The 21,629-nt window shown below is 42.8% G+C and overlaps 1 protein-coding gene across 1 annotated transcript in view; it reads left to right on the top strand.

Moving 5' to 3' along the window:
• Positions 1–21,629, top strand: part of HADHA (hydroxyacyl-CoA dehydrogenase trifunctional multienzyme complex subunit alpha) — a 48,677-nt gene that overhangs the window by 21,131 nt on the left and 5,917 nt on the right. The window contains exons 8-14 of the mRNA XM_045979966.1: positions 9,089–9,211; positions 9,650–9,768; positions 11,390–11,446; positions 13,071–13,180; positions 16,003–16,137; positions 18,370–18,541; positions 21,024–21,110. Of these exons, the coding sequence (XP_045835922.1) occupies positions 9,089–9,211; positions 9,650–9,768; positions 11,390–11,446; positions 13,071–13,180; positions 16,003–16,137; positions 18,370–18,541; positions 21,024–21,110 (803 nt within the window). The remainder of the gene's footprint in view (positions 1–9,088; positions 9,212–9,649; positions 9,769–11,389; positions 11,447–13,070; positions 13,181–16,002; positions 16,138–18,369; positions 18,542–21,023; positions 21,111–21,629) is intronic.

Raw genomic sequence — 21,629 nt, 5'->3', positions numbered from 1 at the left:
TTTCCTATCTCTAGTTATCTATATATCTTAAGTCAATATTATACTGTCTTGATTATTGTGTTTTAGTAAATCTTGAAATCGGGCAGTATGACCCCTTTTATTTTGGTTTTCTTTCAAAATTTATTTTGCCTATACTGGCTTCTTTGCATTTACATATAAATTTTATAATCATCTCATCTATAACTGCAAAAATACATGCTAGGATTTTGATTGGAATTGCACTGTTGGGGAGAATTGACATCTTTAACATACTGAGTCTTTTCATCATGAATAGGGTATAACTCTGTTTATTTAGGTCATCTTTAATTTCCGCGGTGTTTTATACTTTCCTTTGAACATACCTTGCACAAAATTTGTTAAATTTATACTTTGGTACATTATACTTCTAGGACATTATACTTTTTTTAACTTCAATTTCTCATTATTAACCACTTTTATCTATGTGTGTGTACATATACACAATTGATTTTTGTACATGGAACTTGTATTCTGTGATTGCTAAATTTATTTATTCTGGTAGTTTTTTCTATAGATTTCTAAGGAGTTTTTATTTAAATAGTAATGTCTATAAATAAAGACACTTGGCTTTTTCTTTTCCCATCTCGTTGGCATTTTTTTTTTTCTCGATCTACTGTAGTGGCTGAGATCCTTAAGTACAGTATTGGATTCAGTTGGTGAAAGCAGATAGTGTTAACTTGTTGCCCATCTTAGGGGAAGAACATTCAGTCTGATGATGTAGGGTGTATTGTGTTAGCTGTAGCGTTTTTATATACGCCTTTATCAGACTGCAGACATTTCTTTTTATCTATAGTGTGCTGAAAATAGATACTGAATTTTGTCAAATGTTCTTTCTGGATTTAATGAGGTGATTATGTGGTTTTTGTCTTTTTTAGTCTATTAGTAGTATCAATTGCATTGAATTTTGTTTATTGAACCAGACTTGCATTCCTGGAATAAACTCTACTTGGTCATAATGTATTATCCTTTGTTTAAATTGACTGGATCATCTAAAGTTTTGTAAAGGATTTTTATGCCTGGTCATGAGAGATAATGGTCTCAGGGATAATTTTCTTGTGATAGCTTTGCTTGGTGTTTGGTATCAGAATAATGCTGGCTTCATGAAATGAATTGGAAAGGGGATTCTTTTTCCCTATTTTCTGGAAGTTTCTGCTAAAATTGGTATTATTTTTTCTTTAAATGCTTAATAGAATTCACCAGTGGAGTCATATATGGACTTGGAGTTTTCTTTGTTGGGCAAGTTTTTATATATGAATTCAATTTCCTTCATAGATAATAAGGCTATTCAGGTTCTCCATTTTTTTGAGTAAGCTTATAGTAGTTTGTTTCTCAAAGATTTTGTCCATTTTATTTAACTTGCTAAATTTATTGCAATAAAGTTGTTCATAATACTTCATTATTATTCTTTCAGTGTCTTTATACTCTGCAAAGATATATATCATTTATAATCTTTAATTCCTGATATTGATAATTTGTATCTATTTTGTCCCTGATGAGTCTGGCTAGAAATTTATCAAATACCAGCTTTTAGTTTCATTGATTTTCCTCTGTTGTTTGTGTGTTTGCTATTTATTGATTTTAGCTATTCTTTATTTCTGCTTGTTTTTGGGTTTAATGTGTTCTTTTCTAGTTTCTCAAGGTAGAAGCTAAGATCATTGTTTTAAGCCTTTTTTTTCTTTCTAACATAAGCATTTGAAGCTGTCAGTTTCTCTCTTAGCATTGCTTTATCTGCGTGTTATAGTACTATGTTTTCAGTTCCATGAAGGTCAGAATATTTTCAGATTTCCCATGATTTCTTCTTTGACCCATGTGTAATTTGGGGGTGTGTTATTTAATGTCTAAGTATGTGCAGATGTTTCAGAATCTTTCTGTTACTGATTTCCAGTTTAATACTGTTATGATCAGAGTGTGGTTGATCCTTATTATTTGTAAGCTCCTTATCTGAGAATTCACCTACTTGGTAAAATTTGTTGTGACCCCCAAAAATAATATGTATGATGCTTTTGCAGTTATTAATAGACATGGACAGAGTGGTGAAAAATTCCTATCTCCCAGTGCAGATGTTCCAGCTGAGGTCAAACAAGGCAGCATTCTGCTTTCTTATTTCAGCTCTCATATAGCCAACAAGTATCCTTTTAGTGCCTCTTTAGTGCCATATTCTTTTCATTTTTTGTGCTTTTTGGTTGTGATTTCACTGTTTAAAATGGGAAAAGCTAGGAGTGGAAAAGTACTGAGTCAGAGTAGAAGTGGTGTCTTTAAGGTTTCTCTTTCTTGCCCTAATAAGGAGGCCTCATGAGAGGCACCTGAATTAGACTTTGGTTGGAGGTCCCAAAGAGAGGGGATTGAGGCACTTGGAGTAAGAATGCAAATGTGTATCAGAGCATAGCCAACAAGGGATATCTGAGTTACTGACTGGAACTCCTATTAAAGTCTGCAGTGCATTGGCTGTGCATCAAGTCTGCTGTGGGAAGGACAGCTTTCCCTGTGAGGCCTCCCGGGTAAAAGCCTTTTTAATTGCCTGTGGTTGGGCCTGAAAAATCACACATAGGTTTTTGGCCCGGAGCTGGGCTCCTCAGTTTCTACAAATAGTCATGTGGCCACAACCATACCTATTTCTACTTCCCATTCCCTTAGCAAGTACCTCAGCTGGTCATGGTTCTTTGCCTAGTGGGGTGACCTTCATTCCTAGAAGGTTTGGGCCACTAGCAGTCCTGCATGGATTGAGTTGTAATTTTCCATTAACTGATTACAGGCCCCAGTAGCACTAAGAGGACCCCCTAAGAGATCTGTCATATTCAAGACTCTCTTCCTTATTCCAGCCTATTCTTCCTTATTCCTTAAGCCTACTCTTCCTTATTCCAGTTGTATAGTAGGAGAATCAGGATTGTAGCTGGAATCGGTGTAGAATCAGTGTAGTTGGTAATCGGTATGAATAGTCCTGGAAAGGTATTGCTGTGCTATAGCAGTGCGCTTTCAGATGTCGCCTGAATGTCGTACCGAACTGTTACAGACCAGGCCCGAGTTTTCTCTTCCCCAATCATCTGGTTGTAAGGAACTCCCCATGAGGCCATAGGGGCAAACTGGGACAGAGAAGGGGGAGTAAGGAAGTTTGGTCACTTTCTCATACAACATGTGCCTTTTGGGTCTGCTCAAGCCCTTTCTCACATATACCAATTCCGTTTGATCATGGAGTGGAGTGCTGTTGCACACCATGAGCTTTATGGTTCAGTGAGCCAGACAAGCTCCATTTCTTGATGGGCAGCTTAGGTCACATGGTAATCTGATAGCCTATGGTTAATTAAATTTTGAGTTCCTGCCGAGGCCCACTAGCAGGCCAAAAGCTGTTTCTCAGTAGGAGAGTAGTTACATGGGCTTTGCTCCAAATTCCTCAGTGTCTATACTATGATTTGCCTGTAGGGTCTTCTCAAGGACGCCAAACAGCCTCCCGGTCTACCACTGACACTTCATGCACCATCAGGTCTGAATCATACGGTCCAAGTAGCTTTTCCTCCTGGGCCCCACTTAAAACTAGCAGCCTTCGACTTAGCCAGTAAAGGGGCTAGAGTAGCACACCCAAATGAAATGTTAGTTCTAACATCCAGAGAGGCCCACTATGCTTGGGCCTGTTTTTCTTTGGCAGGAGGGGCCAGATGCAACAACTTATCCTTCACCTTGGAAGGGATGTCAACATGCCCCACATCACTGGACCCCTAGAAATTTCCCTAAGATGGATATGTCTAGAGTAATTGGTACTTGCTATTCACCAGATACATTCAGCATAATGTCATCAATGTAATGAACCAGCATGGTATCTTGTAGAAGGGAAAGACAATCAAGGTCCCTGTGGACTAAATTATGACATTTGGCTGGAGAGTTGATATACCTCTAAGGTTAAGACAGTAATGGTATATTGCAGACATTGCCAGGTGTAAGCTCTTACCAAGAGCTTATTGAGGAAAAAAGCATTTTCTAGATCAGTATATGCATAGCAGGAAAAAGATGTGTTAATTTGTTCAAGCAACAAAACCACATCTGGAACACCAGCAGCAATTGCATTTACTACCTGATTAAGTTTAAATCCACTGTTGTTCTACAAAGGTCCATCTATTTTATGCACAAGCCACAGCAGGCAAGTTGAATGAGTGGAAGTCTTTCAAATCCTTGCTGGTGGCACTAATCTCTGCAGTCCATCCGGGAATGCAGTATTACTTGTTTCACTGTTCTTCTGAGTAGAGGCTGTTCTAATAGCTTACATTTGGCCCTTCCCATTTTAATAGCTCTCACTCCACAGGTCAGGGAGCTAATAAAGGGAGATTGCTAGTTGCTGAGTATGAGTATTCCAATTACGCATTCCGGAAATAACCACAGAATGGGTTCAGGGACCCAGTAGGCCCACTTTTAAGATAGAACTGAACTATAACTCCATAAATTACTTGACCACATAAGCCCCCAACTCTGACTGGTGGACCACAGAGATATTTTGGGTTTCCTGAAATCAGTGTCACTTCAGAGCCAGTGTCTAGTAATCCCCCCAAAAGTCTGATTATTGTATTTCCCTTTCCCCAAGGTTAATGACCTTATAGGGTCCTTTTGGGGGAGGCTGGGAGAAAGATTAACAGTGTAATCTCCTTATGGAGATGCAGCCTCCCCTGATTGCAGGAGGTTCTGGGTCTGTAAACTAGCTCATTTCTAGGAATTGATTGAGGTGCCGTGACTGTCTTTGGTGATTTAGATTATTCTACTTACTAGAACTAGAATTCTTTCACTTACACAGATCAAGTAAAAATATAGTAGACTTACCGATCTGTTTCTTTTCTAGGGACACTTTGGTCAACTAGCCAGTGCTATAGGCCTCTTTAAGTCAGACTATTCTGATTACTTCTTTGGTTCCACTGTCCATTATGATAACCATACTCAGTTTGCCTTTGGTGAAGTGTTGCTCTTTGACCTTGGCCACCATAGGATCCCATTATCTCCATCGTATTTAGGGATCCCAGATGATGGTAGTTGTTACCACTGTAGTTTCTGACCTACAGAGAAGACCAATGACAGAGCCCTTCAAGGATCCCAGGCCTCTTCTCCCAAATTGATTTTAGAGTCATGATGAAAGATATGTCCTCAAGCCCTTCCAGATTGGCTGAGCAGGTCCAACATGATAAATCCATGTTAACATTGAAATTTCCTTAAACCTTTCATTAACTTCCTCTACTGCTTACCAGCACAGTTCTAGCATTTCAGCATCATTTAATGCTGCTTATTTTCTATTTGTCCTCCCTGTTCTTTGTTCCTTTTTTCTTCCTCCTTTCCTTTGGATTAGTCATTTCTTACCCTCACTATTGGGCTTTTACTTTGCTTTACCCTTTTAATGGTTGCTCTGAGGTTTAAATTTTACATCTTTAATATATGATCTATCTGGAAATGATGTATCATTTTACATATAGGGTAAGAACCTTAAAAGAATATACAGTTGACCTTTGCACAACATAGGTTTGAACTGTACAAGTCTACTTATACACAAATTTTTATACAGTACTGTAAATGTAAGTGTATTTTTCTTTTCTTAAGATTTTATTTGGGGTGACTGGGTGGCTCGGTCATTTAAGTGTCTGCCTTCGGCTCAGGGCATGATCCTAGGGTCTTGGGATTGAGCCCCACATCAGGCTCCTTACTCAGCAGGAAGCCTGTTTCTCCCTCTCACACTCTGCTTGTTTGCATTTCCTCTTTCACACACTCTCTCTCTCTCTCTCAAATAAATAAAATCTTTAAAAAAAATAATAAATAAAAATTTAAAAATAAAGATTTTATTTATTTATTTGAGAGACAATGCGCACAAGCAGGGGAAGGGGCAAAGGGAGAGGGCAGGCCAAGCGGGGAGCCCAACTTGGGCTTGATCCTAGGACTCTGGGATCATGACCTGAGCCAAACACAGAAGCTTAACTTACTGAGACACCCAGGTGCTGCTCTTTATTTGCTTAATAACATTTTTCCCCCTAGCTTACTTTATCGTAAGGATACAGTACATAATACATATACAAAATATGTGCTAATCAGCTGTGTAAGTAAGTAAGGCTTCTGGGCAGTAGTACGCTATTAGTAGTTAAGTTTTGGGGGAGTCAGAAGTTATGCATAGATTTTCTGCTGCAAATGGGATCAATGATTCTAACCCCTGCATTGTTCAAGAATCAACTAGTTTCATTTTTCCCATTCTTTGTGCTATTGTTGTTAAATATTTTATTTCTAAATATATTCAACATTCCTTTTTGTTTTAAACAGTTATCTTTCAAAGAGATTAAAATGAGAAAGGCATCTTTTTTTTTTTTTTAGAGATTTTTTTTATTTATTTATTTGACAGAGAGAGAGATCACAAGTAGGCAGAGAGAGGAGGAGGAGGAGGAAGCAGGCTCCCTGCCCAAGCAGAGAGCCTGATGCAGGACTCAATCCCAGGACCCTGGGATCATGACCTGAGCCGAAGGCAGAGACCTAACCCACTGAGCTACCCAGGTGCCCCCGAGAAAGGCATCTTTTAAATTTACCCACATATTTGCCATTTGGGGTACTCTCTCTTTGTATAGCTGCAAGTTCCCATCTGGTCTGATTTTCCTCTAACTTGAAGAATTTCATTGACATATTCTGTAGCATAGGTCTGCTGGCAGTTAAATCTCTGACCTTTTGATTTGTTTGACAAAGTCTTCATTTCCATTTCATTTTTCAGAGATACTCTTTTTTTTTTCCTAAGATTTTATTTATTTATTTGGCAGACAGAGATCACAAGTAGGGAGAGAAGCAGGCAAAGAGAGAGGAAGGGAAGCAGGCTCCCTGCTGAACAGAGAGCCCAATGCGGGGCTGGATCCCAGAACCCTGAGATCATGACCTGAGCCGAAGGCAGAGACTTTAACCCACTGAGCCACCCAGGCGCCCCCAGAGATACTCTTAGTGGCTATCAAATTCCAGGTTTCTCATATTTTCTTTTGGTACTTTATAGATGTCTACCTCATGTTGTGGTTTACATAATGTCTGATAGTCTGTTCTCATTTTTATCTTTGTTCTGTATGTAATGTGTCTTCCCCCTTACCCCCCACCTCCCCAGCTACTCTTTGTTTATGACATGCCTTGGTTTGTTGTGGTTGATCTTGTTTTTTTTATGTTCACTGGGCATGGGATTCATTGAGCTTCTTGGATAGTGGACATACAGTTTTTATAAAAATTAGAAACTTTCTGGCCATTTCTTCCAATAGTTTCCCATCTCCCCCACCCCCTTTTCTGGGGCTCCAACTTCACATATGTTAGAGTACTTGATATTGTCCCAAAATGAAGCAGTTTTTCAGTCTGTATTTTCTGTTGCCATGAATATGAGTTTCCTGATCTTTTCTTCTTTGCTATATAATCTACTATTAATCCAATCCTATGTATTTTTCATTTCAAGTGTCGATTTTTTTTTCCTATCTAGAAGTAGCATTTGATTCTCTTATGTATTCAGTTCCTCTTCATTATGTTTCTGTTTCCCTCTACCTTCTTGAACATATGACATGAATTTATAATAGCCTTTCTAACATTGTATCTGCTAATTCTGTCTTCATTTCTGCATCTGTTTCTATCAGTCAGTTTGCCTCTTGTCTTTAGGCCATTTTTTCCCTGCTTCCCTTCTTTTACGAAGCATGCTTTTATGAAAGGAAGCCTCAGACAGTTTCATCTTGTGCAAGTGCAGAGCAGTACTCAGCCAGAATTTCAAGGGGCCCTTATAGATCTCTGGAGCTCTCCTTTCACGGAGCAAGTACCCTCCAGGATTCTGCTTCACAAATTCCAGTGGCATTGGTCCCCCTACAGGCTCATTGTGACTTCTGTGGGCCCTGTGCACTCTCACCATTCGGCAGTTTGGGGCTCAGTTCTTTCTCATCCTCTTTCACATACTTTAAGGGAGCACATGTCTTAAGGGAGAAAGTGGTTACCTGTTTGCGTCAGCCTCCTCCCACTATTTTGTTTCCTATATACCACAAGACTGTACAAAATTGCCTTTTCAACCCCCAGCCACCACTTCCTTCCAGGCTTTTGATTGAGAGCCTCCTAGATGCCTGTTTCCATGACCCTGTAAAAATAGCTTTTGGATTTTTGGAGCCTAGTTCTTTAGTTTCTTTCTTTCTTTTTTTTTTTTTTTTTTAAAGATTTTATTTATTTGACAGGCAGAAATCACAAGTAGGCAGAGAGGTAGGCACAGAGAGAGGGGGGGAGTCAGGCTCCCTGCTGAGCAGAGAGCCCAATGTGGGACTCGATCCCAGGACCCTGGGATCATGACCTGAGCCGAAGGCAGAGACTTTAACCCACTGAGCCACCCAGGCGCCCCTCTTTAGTTTCTTGCCTCAAGCAAGTTAGATAAGAACAGATGCTCTCATTAGAGTAGAAGGTGAGTTGCATGTTCTTGGCATGCTCCTTTCTCTGTAGAAGTACTTTATGTGCTGATTGTCTTGACAGTGTGAGGGATTGCCCTCTAGCTTTTTGACCCAGCCCTTCTAACCCCCTACACCACCCTAGAATTTCATGACGATTCCATGAGGAAGACGAGCTTTGCATTTGGTTTCTTCTAGCTTCTGATCTATTGTCTTTGACCTCCAAAAACTGATCATTTCACTTGCCCCGAGGAACATCCTTCTGCTTAAGCCAAGTAGTCTAATCTTTACCCCGTGACCAGAAGCAACACATATCCTCAGGAAGAAAATACCCAGCAGTCGCCAGCTCATCTGAGACAGGCTCTTCCCGCTCTGGAATTTTAGTTCATAGGGTCCTCAGTGCTTCCACCACTCTCTCATAGCTCTACAAATGTGTAATTTTACAAGTTGTTCATTTTTGTCCACAGTTTTGCAGCAAGAATACAGGCCTCGTGAGATATTCTACCTCCTACTCAGAAATAGAAGCCAGACTGCTAGGACCTAAGACCTTGTTTTCTATCTAGAGCACAGTGTTACTTCCCTTCTTTGAGTCCGTAGTTGATAACTTGCCACTTACCAGTTTCTAGTCCAACATGGAAAGCTGTGCTGAAAATGATTTACACTCCAATCTGTTCTGTTCATTTTTACAGGACCAGGATTAAAACCTCCAGAGGAACGGACAATTGAATACTTAGAAGAAGTTGCAGTTACTTTTGCCAAAGGACTGTCTGATAAGAAAATCTCTATAAAGAGAGACAAGGGATTAGTAGACAGTGAGTGTCATTATTAAAGAACAAAGGCAGAGGTTCTCTCCAAAGAGTTTAATTTTATTTGCTGTGAAATAAGAAATGGGGAAGAGGTAAATGCATTATTTACACCAAGCATAGAGTCATTCTGAAGGAGTACAACAACTCTGCTCTGTGATCAAGTCCTAAACCTTACACTGGTTGGTTACAGCCATTTATTTTTAACCTTTTGTCTTGGAAAATTTGAAGCATTAATATGAAAGTGGAATAGCATATGCTTAGCATTTATCAACTAATTAAACCAGGTGTTTAGAAGTGCCTTGGGTTGCAATTTGGATTTTGTATATCAAAGTAAAGTTCTTTCAGATAGCTACACTTACTGCCTTTTTAATGGAGTTTATAGAAAAACTAACAAGGGAGGCGAGGCTTTTTCCAGTAAGTACCTAAAAGCGTTTTCTTTTACAGAATTGATATCATATGCCATGAGTATTCCATTTGTCAGGCAACAGATTTACAAAAAGGTGGAAGAAAAAGTGCGAAAACAGACTAAAGGCCTCTATCCTGCACCTCTGAAAATAATCGATGTGAGTCTTCACCCCGCATTCCCACATTTCTCATGTTTCCTCCCTTTGTGTAGAGCAGTTTTCTTTATTGCCATTCTGAACCGTATCTGCTGGTACTGAAGTTTTTGTTTTTTGTTTTTTTAAGACTTTATTTATTTGAAAGACAGAGATCACGGGTAGGCAGAGAACGGGGGGAAGCAGGCTCCCCGCGGAGCAGAGAGCCTGATGTGGGGCTCGATTCCAGGACCCTGAAATCATGACCTGAGCTGAAGGCAGAGGCTTAACCCACTGAGCCACCCAGGTGCCCCTATACTAAAGTTTTTAATTCTGTTACAGTACTCACTAAAAATAAAGCAAGCTATGATGGCTTATAAAATGATATTTTAGGAATAATGAGTGCCGGGCATAATGAGGTTAAAAGTACCAGTTACAAGCCAGGAAAAGAGTTACCTCAGTATAACAAAACCAGTAAAATATTGGGCATCAGTTAAGAGGTAGTTGAAACAAATTAGTTTGAAACCATTGCCAGGACCAAAAATGTCTCCTTGACTTCCCCATTGTCAGAATTATAAAAAAAGGTGTAGTGAAGTTCTGAAAAAGATCAGGGAGGACAAGTACATGATCACAGAGTTAAGAACTTCCGTCTAAAGGTAGACTTTAAAACTTAGAAAGTCTTCAGTCTTTTTAGTCTGGAAAGTCTAAGATCAAGAGAGCATATAATCTAAGACTTCGAATATGGAGAATAAATCAGCCAGCAAATGTATTTTGAGGAAAAGACAGCAAAATGCTTAAAATAGGATGCATGAGTCCCTTCCCTCACCCATTTCCCAGTGTGGGCTGGGGAGGTTCGCCATGGATCTGTGCTAAGACAGGTGACTGCAGTGTAAGGGGTGCTAGACGCCAGCATGAGACTGCCAGGTAATTGGGACAGAGGAAGATTGCTAAATGTGCAGAGGAGGAAACAGTCACTGTAAGGCAGAGAAATGAGGAAGAGCCTCATAGAATTTGACCTGAGCCCTGGAAAGTGGTAGAGAATAGATGAAGACCAAGTATTACAGGTAGGATAGGCATTTTGAGCTCAGTTACAGAAGCCGGAAAGCATGAGCCTCTTCAAGGAAGCAGCCACTCGGTCCTGTCATCTTTCTTTCTTTTTTTTTTTTAAAGATTTTATTTATTTATTTGACAGAGCAAGATCACAAATAGGCAGAGAGAGAGAGGAGGAAGCAGGCTCCCCGCCAAGCAGAGAGCCCAATTCGGGACTCGATCCCAGGACCTCAAGATCATGACCTGAGCCAAAGGCAGAGGCCCAACCCACTGAGCCACCCAGGCACCCTCCTGTCATCTTTCTTATTTCACTTCCAGACTTTTGACTTAATCTTTGAAGACTGATGAACTAGGGGCACCTGGGTGCCTCAGTTGTCAAGCATCTGCCTTTGGCTCAGATCGAGCCCCACATCCGACTCCCTGCTCAGCAGGAAGCCAGCTTCTCCCTCTCTCTCTGCTTATGTTCCTTCTCTCGCTCTCTCTGTCAAATAGTCTTTAAAAGAAAAGATTCACAAACTAGCAGTTGTACTAGATGTTACTCCACATCTGTCTGGCCAGTCCCTGGCAACAATGAACAAATGCTTTATGTGTTTTTTAGGTAGTAAAGACTGGAATTGAGCAAGGGAACGAAGCTGGCTATCTCTCCGAATCTCAGGTAAAGTTCTTCCTTTCCATTCATTACTATAGATTCAAGAAACTCAAGATCTAAAACCCTGTGTAAAGCTAAAAAAGAAAAAGTACCCAAAGCCTACGTGAAGTGTCTTTCTTCAGTGATTTTCATTTCTTAGGGTTAATCTCAGTGAGTGGATGTCAAGAACACCTTAGTGGTCTCAGCTGTTTGAACTTGCGCTCAGTAATGAGGGCTTAACTAGGGAGAGAAGGGCCAGAGTTGTAATCCTTTCAAAATGAATCACTGGGATGTTTATGTTCCGGAGTTGGGCTGGGCTGATTTTGTTGTAATAAAATAAATATATTGATAGAAAAATGGGTTTCTTGTTAGGACCTAGCTTTCAGACATTGGAGGCCAGCCTCTCTTTGCTGAATCAGAGAATGGAAGGAATTGTTGTGTAGCCACTTACAGGACACGGAGGGGCGTGTGAACCAGCCTCACCTCTTCCCACTTTTCCAACGAGTTTGTGGTATTGTGGATTTAAGAGGTTTGGGTTGTTTTTAAGTTTTAAGCAATCATTGAAGAATGACTGCTTGTTGATAATAAGACAGAAGGTGTCTCAAGAGCTCAGGGACAAGTTCAAGAGAAAACCTTTCTTGTACTGGGTTGCTTTCTGCAGTACACTCTGCTTTAGTCTTTGACCTCCTACCCAGCTACACGTGTACATAGGTAATTGAAAGACAAGTTTCACAGGTCAGTGGTTGTCCTCACTGTGTATGTTGTACTCGGTATTTCCTCTCTGTTCTACTCATCACAACCCACTAAACTCATGACCACTGATGGATCTCTACTCACAGCTGGAAAATCACTGGTTTCCTGGATAGGATCCACTGTATCAAGATTAGTAGAACACTTTCATGTTCGATTAGGGCTTGAAAGCAACTTTATTAGGGAGATTCCTCCCTTGAAATTCTATTTGTAACCACGTAACAATACCAGTAAATTCTAGTAGTCTTGATGATGATAGCTGACATTGAGACCCTAGCCATTTTACTAACGTCCTTCTCTAATTCCAGCAACACTATAAAATAAGTATTGTTTTTTCCCATTTTAAGGATGAAGAAAGCTTCACAACTGGGAAATGGCAGAGCCAGGATTCAAACTGGTCTGTCAAACCCAGACTGTAAATCTCGGATTCTTAAGCAATGCCCTCTGTAAGCATTAGGGTAGTTTTCAAAGTGGCAGGTATCATGCAGGCAGCCTGCTTTAGCGAAAGAGATCCAGAGTTGGGAGCCCTACCAGCCCCCGCTGGTGCGAGTTCCATTTCTGCCACTTGAGGTGGCGTGGGGACTTAATTTCTCTGGGCTTCCTCTTCCCAGTCTTCATAATGAGAGTTGGTTCAGAGGACTGTGAAGGTCCATTTTGGCACTGACATTCTAGTTCCACGAAGAAGGTTGGTTACCGCCACCTCTGGTGCAGAGTATCCGAGAGCTCAGTTGTGTCCAGACCCTTTTCCAAAGCAGTAGTGCGAACGTACTGCCGGTGAGAAGACATCCTGGGCCTCCGGAGTGCCCAGGGCTCTGCGTGTGTTCCTGTGCTCTGTAGGAACGCCCGACCCATCACTGAAACTCTGAAGGTCTACCTTTTCTTATTCTCCTTTACTTTTCAGAAATTTGGAGAGCTTGCAATGACCAAAGAATCAAAGGCCTTGATAGGACTTTATCATGGTCAGGTCCTATGTAAGAAGAATAAATTTGGAGCACCACAAAAGGAAGCAAAGTAAGTTAAACTCCACCTAGGGAGCTCTTGTAGGTTTCACTACAGAGCTAAATTCATACCTTCCGTCTTGCCTCCACGTACCTCTTCTCTCCTGAGCACCTTAGATCCCTTTTCCTACTAAGAACTTTTGGGCTTTCAAAGTTCCGCCTGTGCTGAGTTTTCTCCAGGCCTCTCTAATAGCTCCTACAGAGGCTTTCTTGACTGCTATTGATGTCCCCTAAAAATCTGGCTTACAGCCCCTGTTCCCACACCAAGCACACACACCATGCACTGTTTAATGATCTTGTGTCTCCCTGTGACTCTGGGGACTCACACTTCTTCTTCCCTAAAAAAAATAAAAGTCTCATTCTGACTATTAAAGGCCTGTCCTTCTAGCTGACAACCTAAACACTTAAGATTCTACCTGCCTGTTTCGTGTCATTCTTTGCAGCAAGTCTTTCAGTGCTGTGCTGCCCAAAAGCTCTTCAGCATTTTAATTTCATAATGCCCCTGAATTCACCTTCTAGCTCAGTGGTTCTCAGCCTGGGCCATGTTGCCCCCCAGGGATCATGTATAATGTCTGGAAACGTTTCTGGTTGTCACAGGTGCATCTGGCATCTAGTGAGCAGAGATCAGGGGTGCTGCTAAACATCCTACAGCACATGGGACAGGCCTAAGAATTACGGTAATCTAATCCAGAATGTCGGAAATGCCGGAGTTGAGTCACACTGCTCTAGTGAATTACTGTGAGGGCTTTCAGAGCAGCTAATATTACTGTCTTCTCCACCCCTTCATCTTTAATGAAATTATAATCCAAAATAGAAGTAAAACCGATAAGAAATTTGGGCGAGGCAGATACGATCCTAGGCCAGAGGGCTAATTTCCAAATAGAATATGAACTATGACCGTAACTGCTTCTTCAGCACACATGTTGACCAGGGCAGTCAGTACCTGTCCGTGGCGTTTGTTCCACCAGCATGGCAGTATCTCGCATTCTATCGGTGAGGTTAATCGCTTCGTGCGATTACTGCATCGTGCTGCAGTAGAATAAGATGGCCCCCTAAGTCGCCGTCTCTGCATACATTCTACAATAATCAGACATAAACAAGGACAGCACAGCCACCCTTTCCCCGTGCGCGGCCCAAATAGAAGACAAATATGCTGCCAACTCAAATTATGTAAGAGGGAAACTTTATTACAACAGGAAAGAAAAGGAAGCAAGAGGGGGTGCCTGGGTGGCTCAGTGGGTTAAAGCCTCTGCCCTCGGCTCAGGGATCGAGCCCCGCATCCGGCTCTCTCCTCAGCAGGGAGTCTGCTTCCTCCTCTCTCTCTGCGGGCCTCTCTACCTACTTGTGATCTCTGTTAAATAAATAAAATCTTTAAAAAAAAAAAAAGGGGGGGAAAGAAAAGGAAGCAAGGGAGAAGAATACTGGATCCTGCAAAATTACAAAACTGTAAAACACACCAACTTCTACCTCTCCACCAGCCTTCCCCTTTACCCCCGTCCCTCCACCTATGAAAAAATGGCGTCAATTAAAGAGACTACCTTTGCAGCTGAAGAGAGGCCTCTTAAATTACAGAACCTAAAGGGCCACTCCAGACTCCTACTCCCGTCTGCATGTACCTCTTCCTGTCATAGGCAGCTAGCACCTAATGCCATTTGGGTAGGGCGTGATTGTACCAAATACATAAAAAAGACAGGCAACACCACATGAGTCTCATATAAGAAATAAGAAAATGAGCACAAAATACTTAAGCTTGTGATAATTCCCCCCCCACACCAAAAAGCAGCCACAATACAGAAGAAAACTGTAACAAAACACTTCCAAGCTTGAATGAGATACCCTTAAGTAAGCATTTACAGATAGGGGTGATCTAAGAGTTGACCTCACTTGGGAAATAAGTTGAGGAAAAAGGCAATGAATTGACTGTAGGGTACCCAAGGCAGGACAGGTTGAACGGAAGACTTACTAAGGAAACTTGAAGAGCTGGTGCCTGGTTGGCTCAGTAGGAAGAGCGCATGACTCCTGATCTCAGGGTCGACCTTGAGCTCCATGTTAGGTGTCCAGATTACTTAAAAACAAAAAAAAAAACACCTTAACGAAATGAAGAAGAGGTATCCTTTCTCCTGCTTTCCCACTGCCAATAATGCCTCTGCTTCCGCCACTTCTGTCTCTAGGCTCTTCCTCTCACCTTCGGTAATCATTTGAATTCCTTATCTGTTTGTTTGTTTGTTTTTTTTTTTTAAGATTTTATTCATCCGGGTGTTGGACTTTGCACTAGACGTGGAGCCTGGCTGAGATTCCCCCGCCCCCACACTGTTCAAGTGCTTGCATGCTCTCTCTTGCTTTCCGTCTCTAAAAATAAAATAAATAAATGAATTTGAAAGTCTTTTTTTTTTTTAAGATTTTATTTGTTTATTTGACAGAGATCACAAGTAGGCAGAGAGGCAGGCAGAGAAAGAGAGGGAAGCAGGCTCCCCGCTGAGCAGAGAGCCCGATGCGGGGCTCGATCCCAGGACTCTGGGATCATGACCCAAGCCGAAGGCAGAGGCTCAACCCACTGAGCCACCTAGGCACCCCTGAAAGTCAATTTTTAAAAATAAAGATTATTTAAATTTTTTATAGATTATAAATGATTTTAAAAACCTTATTTATAGATAAAAATCTTTAGTTTGTTTAATAGATAAAATCTATAGATAGGTATAGATTTTTACAGATAAAAATTATTTAAAATACCTTATTATTATGCCCACTTTCATTGGTTTATTGAATAACTTGGGCAATCTCCCACTTTTACTGAAATGATTAGTTTACCAAAAGTCACTCATGCTTTCCTTCCAGGCACCTGGCCATTCTTGGAGCAGGGCTGATGGGAGCCGGCATTGCCCAGGTCTCTGTGGATAAGGGCCTGAGGACCATACTTAAAGATGCTACACTAGCCGGGCTGGGCCGAGGACAGCAACAGGTGTTCAAAGGGTAAGCCCGCTGTCTGCCTCTGTCAGCAGAATGCCGTTTGGTTTTTGTCATTACATACCCCTTTTTCCTGAACGTGGTGAGTACTGGATGCTCCATAGTTAAGCTCTTGTCTTTGATTTTTAGAGACACTAGTTCCTGCACCTTCATTTTATTGTGCATATTAGAAACCATTAACATCATTGGAATCTGTAATGTCTGTGGAAGAGAAAACCATCAGATATTTTTAAATGCCATTTATTTTATGCTTTGGTATCAAGACTAGAAATTCTCATGTTGGTGAGTTTTGACAGTTTCCATCTCACTGCCATACTGTTATGGAACACTGAAACAGCACGACCTTGGGGAAGACGAGGATGTGAGGAAATGTGCCGTAACTGCACGTAGAAGGTGGGGCTGGGCCAAAACTCTTGAACCTTCTGTTTCTTGGCCGGCGATACTGTCTAGAAGGAGGAAACAGATTTGGTTCCACCATGTCTGAGGCTTTATGGACTGTGTCTCCATCTTACCTCTGAATTAACAAAAACTGAATATTACTCTCCCTCCTCCCCACCTTCCCCTTCCCTTCTCCCACACACTGCCTGTTTTGCAGAGGGAGAGAAACTGAGCAGCTGCTTAGCCAGACTAGAAACTGGTTTCAGCTCAGGTCTGTGCTTCAGTGTAGTGGACAAGCTGGCTGCATGTGGACTGTCCTATGTGTGACTTCCAGTGGAATGAGGTTTTTTTGTTTTGTTTTTTGTTTGTTTTAGGTTTATTTACTTATTTGAGAGAGAGAGAGAGAACACAAGCAGGGGTAGGGAGGGCCAGAGGGAGAAGCAGACCCACTGAGCAGAGAGCCCAGTGCAGGGCTCAATCCCAGTAGCTGGGCTCAGGACACAAGCCAAAGGCAGAGGCTTTCTGAGGCACCTTCAGTGAGCTTTTTTGTTGTTGTTTCTCAAATGGGTTATGTAGCTTCAGCCCATTTTGACCTCTTTCCTGCAGAGAAGATCTTAGTGTTGCTACTCTAATGCTATACAAGATGTGACAGGCTTAATCGTTTTGGCAGATTATTGTAAGATAGGAAGGAGTTGAGTAAAAGATTCGTGACCAAAAGAAAAAAAAATGGGCCTGTGCTCGCTAACAGCATTGCTCTGAGACTAGCCTGTAAGCACCCCCAAACATCATCTCATACGGTCACCGAAATGGGAAATTGCTGCTCTAGAATGGGTTCCACCCCCGTCTCTTTTGGGTTACGTGCCCCAGCTTTCTCTTTGTGCCTCAGAAGCCTCAGGCTCGGACGACTGCCCCTCACCACACTGCTGACTTGTGGCCTGCATGTTTCCTATCCTCTCTTGATAACAGTTTCATTAGGCCGTAGAGCGACTAATAATGTTCTGAACTCTGACGAGCATCGGGTTTGCTAATTCCTGACATCGTTGTCAGAAACCAAGAGATTGGACTTTTAAGACTTTGAATACTTTGAACTTACTTTGGGGCTTTAATTTTTCTTTTCGTTAAGGAAATTAGTGAATGGGATTTAGCTCCATTCTTCATTCAGAGGAAAATTCTAGGTCAGTCATTCTGAAAGTGTGGTCAGATTATAACCCAAGAGAGCCTGTTTTTCTTGGCACTGAAAAGTGATCCGTTAAAAGTCTGAGTAGCAGGAATCCTTTTTATTATCTCCCTATGGGCAGGAAGAAGCCTTGAGTCAGTATTTTATGTAATCAATATAATATGATACTTAATATGTGCCGACTGGGAAGTAGATTAAGAATATAAGAAACAGTGCTCGCTCTTTCTTTTCCAGAAGTTTACAGTTAACAGAGTATCAGGATGGTGTGTAATGAGGTGCACGTCCCACTGGTCTAGGACACGTGTTGGGTGTTTCCTCTGTTATAGGTAGAAAGTTACCAGAGCTGCTTCTCTGTCTTGCCATTCCAGTATTTGTGATTACTCCTCTTGGCAAATTTAAATGCTTGATGAGTGATAGAGTTTAGGTAAGTTTCACATGTAGAAGTCTCTCACTGGAGAAAGAATATGGGCTTGGGGCCAACCTGCCTTTGGCCTGGTACCCCGCCATTTGACCACATGTCCCTCTGAGCCTGTTTGAGCAACTCTTCTCCCTCAGAGCAGAGAAACAGAACTGCCTCGCAGAGCTGATGAAAAACACAGCACAGTGTCTGTCCGGCCCGTGAATGCTCCACAAATGTTAAGTTTCCTGTTCTTCCCTTCTGACTCGGACTGTGCTTTTTCTAGATTAAATGATAAAGTGAAGAAGAAAGCTCTAACATCGTTTGAAAGGGACTCCATTTTCAGCAACTTGACTGGGCAGCTCGATTACCAGGGTTTTGAAAAGGCTGACATGGTGATTGAAGCTGTTTTTGAGGACCTTAGTCTTAAGCACCGAGTGCTAAAGGAAGTGGAAGCGGTAAGTAGGAGGCCTGTTGTACTTGAATCGTAGCCCAGCAGTGGAGGACGCAGAGACAGGTGTTTTAAAAGGAAACTCATGGTTCTTTTTATAGGGCTGTTCATGTCCAGACCTTTCAGCTTTTCTGTGAACCCACGCATAGTACATAGGTTACAAAGGTCAACTCTGAGTCCTGAGGTAAGAAAATCAAGGAGCACGAGCCTCGTTAGCGTTCTGTGGGAGTTGGGTCACTGGACATACAGATGACCTCTGGAGTGTAGCCAGCTGTCTTGACATTCGGGGTCAACTACAAGCCGTAACTGAACTTCTGCAGGTCTAGCCGGCACAGGACGTAAGGGAGAAATTCTCTCCCCAGGCAGGTTTCAGATGCTTCCTTTGTGGAAATGGTGCCTTGGTCTTGATCGCGAGTGCTCTGCATTTTGTGTGCAAAACAAGTACCTGTCAGGGGTGGTGTAAAGAGCGAGCAAAAAACAAATGACAGGAATGAGTACGAGGTAGAACAGGGGCCTGGGGCAGCAGCCTACAGTTAAATAAACAGAATGTGGGCTGCTAGACAGTACACACGAAATGCCACTGGCTCGGCAGCTCTCCCAGTGTCCTGAGTACTGGCCGTACTCTTACAGAGGCCTCTGTGTGAGGGCGGGCCCTGCTCTGCCATGCGCTCAGTCTGCGGAGACACTACCGACAAGCAGCTGTGCTTGGGACAGCTTCCGCTTCGGAATCCATGCCCTGGGAAATCTTTTGACAGAGGGTAACGTAGACTCAGCTGGGGGGAACATTCAGAAGAGCTGCGTGGATTCATATCCCACCTGTGCCGAGTGGCTTTGCGGTGCAGAGAGGTAGGTGGTGTTCCCGGGGCTTGGAGGGCGCTGCTGAGCCCACGGCAGGTAGATCCTGGCAAGAAGTAAAAGCAGACACAGGCAGTGTGGTGAGAAGACCATTGACCAGCTGACGAGCTGATGGTCTTTGCATTTGGAAAATCTGGGTTTGGGACTCTGGCATGGAGAAGGGTGTGTTAGTTCTAGTAGCTGGGAAACTAGTGATCAGGGGAAAGAGAAAGAGGGATCAGATCAAGAGAAGTGCAGACTCTGAGCAAACGCTACAGTGTTGACCTCTGGCTTCCGGGAGGACAAAAAATCAGGGCTTCTTAAGGTCTGGAGCTCAGAGTGTCACTCCTGCTTTCTATTGGGAAAGACAAGTCACAAGATTCAGGAGGGCAGAACTAGGCTCTGCATCTGGGTGGCAGGAAAGCCCCACGTGACTCAGGAGGGGAGGAATTGGAGCCGGCTGTCCAGCTGCCTTTGGAGACATCGCCCCACCGCACACACCTGCCACTTGAGGCTCCTGACTTCCTTGCAGTCATGCTATGCTCTCAGTTCACACTTCTGACCAGCTAAAATCCTGGGGCCTTTACACAAGCTGACTGCCGAGCCAGGTTTTTGGGGGTTTTTTTTGTTTTTTTTTTTTTTTAAAGATTTTATTTATTTATTTGACTGAGATCACAAGTAGGCAGAGAGGCAGGCATGGGTGGGGGGGAAGCAGGCTCCCCGCTGAGCAGAGAGCCTAATGCAGGGCTCAATCCCAGGACCCTGGGATCATGACCTGAGCTGAAGGCAGAGGCTTAACCCACTGAGCCACCCAGGTGTCCCCCCCGTGCCAGGTTTTGTCCAGCAGGAGCCTCTCTAGGTTTTTCCTGGTTTTCTTTTTTAAAAAATCTTAATGTGGTATTCTACCTTTGTCCCCGTTATAATTGCTGTCACTTTACACTCAGCTTTTCAGGGCGTTGCATGTATCTTGAACCTTGACTCTATCTCCCGTGTTAAGGATTTTGCCTGTCCCGGTATGCACAGATCTGACAGGTGCGCCTTCCCGTGTTCTTTGTGCACGCAGCTGAATAAAAACATGAGTAGTTTGGGATCGTGAACAGAGAGTGCTGAGATGTTCTACATTAGAGACTGTTCTCTAGGATGATAGAACAGTTAATAGGATTCGTGTGCCGTAGACTAATTACAGTGGTGCAGTTTTCTAATAGCACCCGGTATAAAATGAGCTGGGCACGCATGCTGTGGCTGGTTCTTGTAAAAGGCAAAGGGTGAGGGGATTGTCAGCTCTCAGATTCGAGGGCAGATCCAAACAAGAAGAGGGACTGATATGCATGCCGAATCTTGAAATGAACGAGAGTTGACTCAAGGTTATCTTTTCAGTATTTACCTGAGGTCTCATTTACCGAACTGCCGAGATGCAGTTGCCAGGTTAGGACACTGAGCCAGAACTAGAAGGCGACTGAATGGGAAAGAGAACAAGGCGGACACCCTTCCCCTCACAGAAGCGCTGGGCGGTTGCAAATGTCGGCCAGATAGTATCTACTGTCTGAGTGGTTGTGGGGGGGAGCGGGGCCGGGCCCAGGTGTTTTAGCTCTGCTCCAGGCTCCAGTCTTCTCACAGGCCTGCGGGACACATTCTTCAATGCTTTTCCCCTGCAGGTGATTCCAGATCACTGTGTCTTTGCCAGTAACACATCCGCTCTCCCAATCAATGAAATAGCTGCTGTCAGCAAAAGACCTGAGAAGGTAAATTCTGAGTAGAGGGAAGACCCTGAAATCTTTTCCTTCATGGGCTCCCTGAGAAAGGCTTAAAGCATGAGCAGGGCCTGGCGTGGATTGTGGGGTGGAGGGCTGATGATGTTTCCCCAAAACTGGGCACAGAGCAGCTAACACCGTGACCGCCGTGAGATACGGGGTGAAATACAACCAAAATAGACTTTAATAGGTGATTTGCATCCTTTTTTTTTTTTTTTTTTTTTAAGATTTTATTTTACTTACTTGACAGATAGAGATCACAAGTAGGGAGAGAGGCAGGCAGAGAGAGAGAGAGAGGAGAAAGCAGGCTCCCTGCTGAGCAGAGAGCCCGATGCGGGGCTCGATCCCAGGACCCCAGGATCATGACCTGAGCGAAAGGCAGAGGTTTAACCACTGAGCCACCCAGGCGCCCCGGTGATTTGCATCCTTAACAGCGCTTATTTTTTAGGTTCAGACTATAAAATGGACCTTTTTTAGAGTTAGGTATTTAAAGATAGGCCCAAGGGGCAC

This window comes from Meles meles, chromosome 15 (genome assembly GCF_922984935.1).
Source record: "Meles meles chromosome 15, mMelMel3.1 paternal haplotype, whole genome shotgun sequence".
Lineage (NCBI taxonomy): Eukaryota > Metazoa > Chordata > Mammalia > Carnivora > Mustelidae > Meles > Meles meles.
Note: the sequence above shows the minus strand (reverse complement) of the source record. Positions and strands in the feature narration are given on the sequence as shown.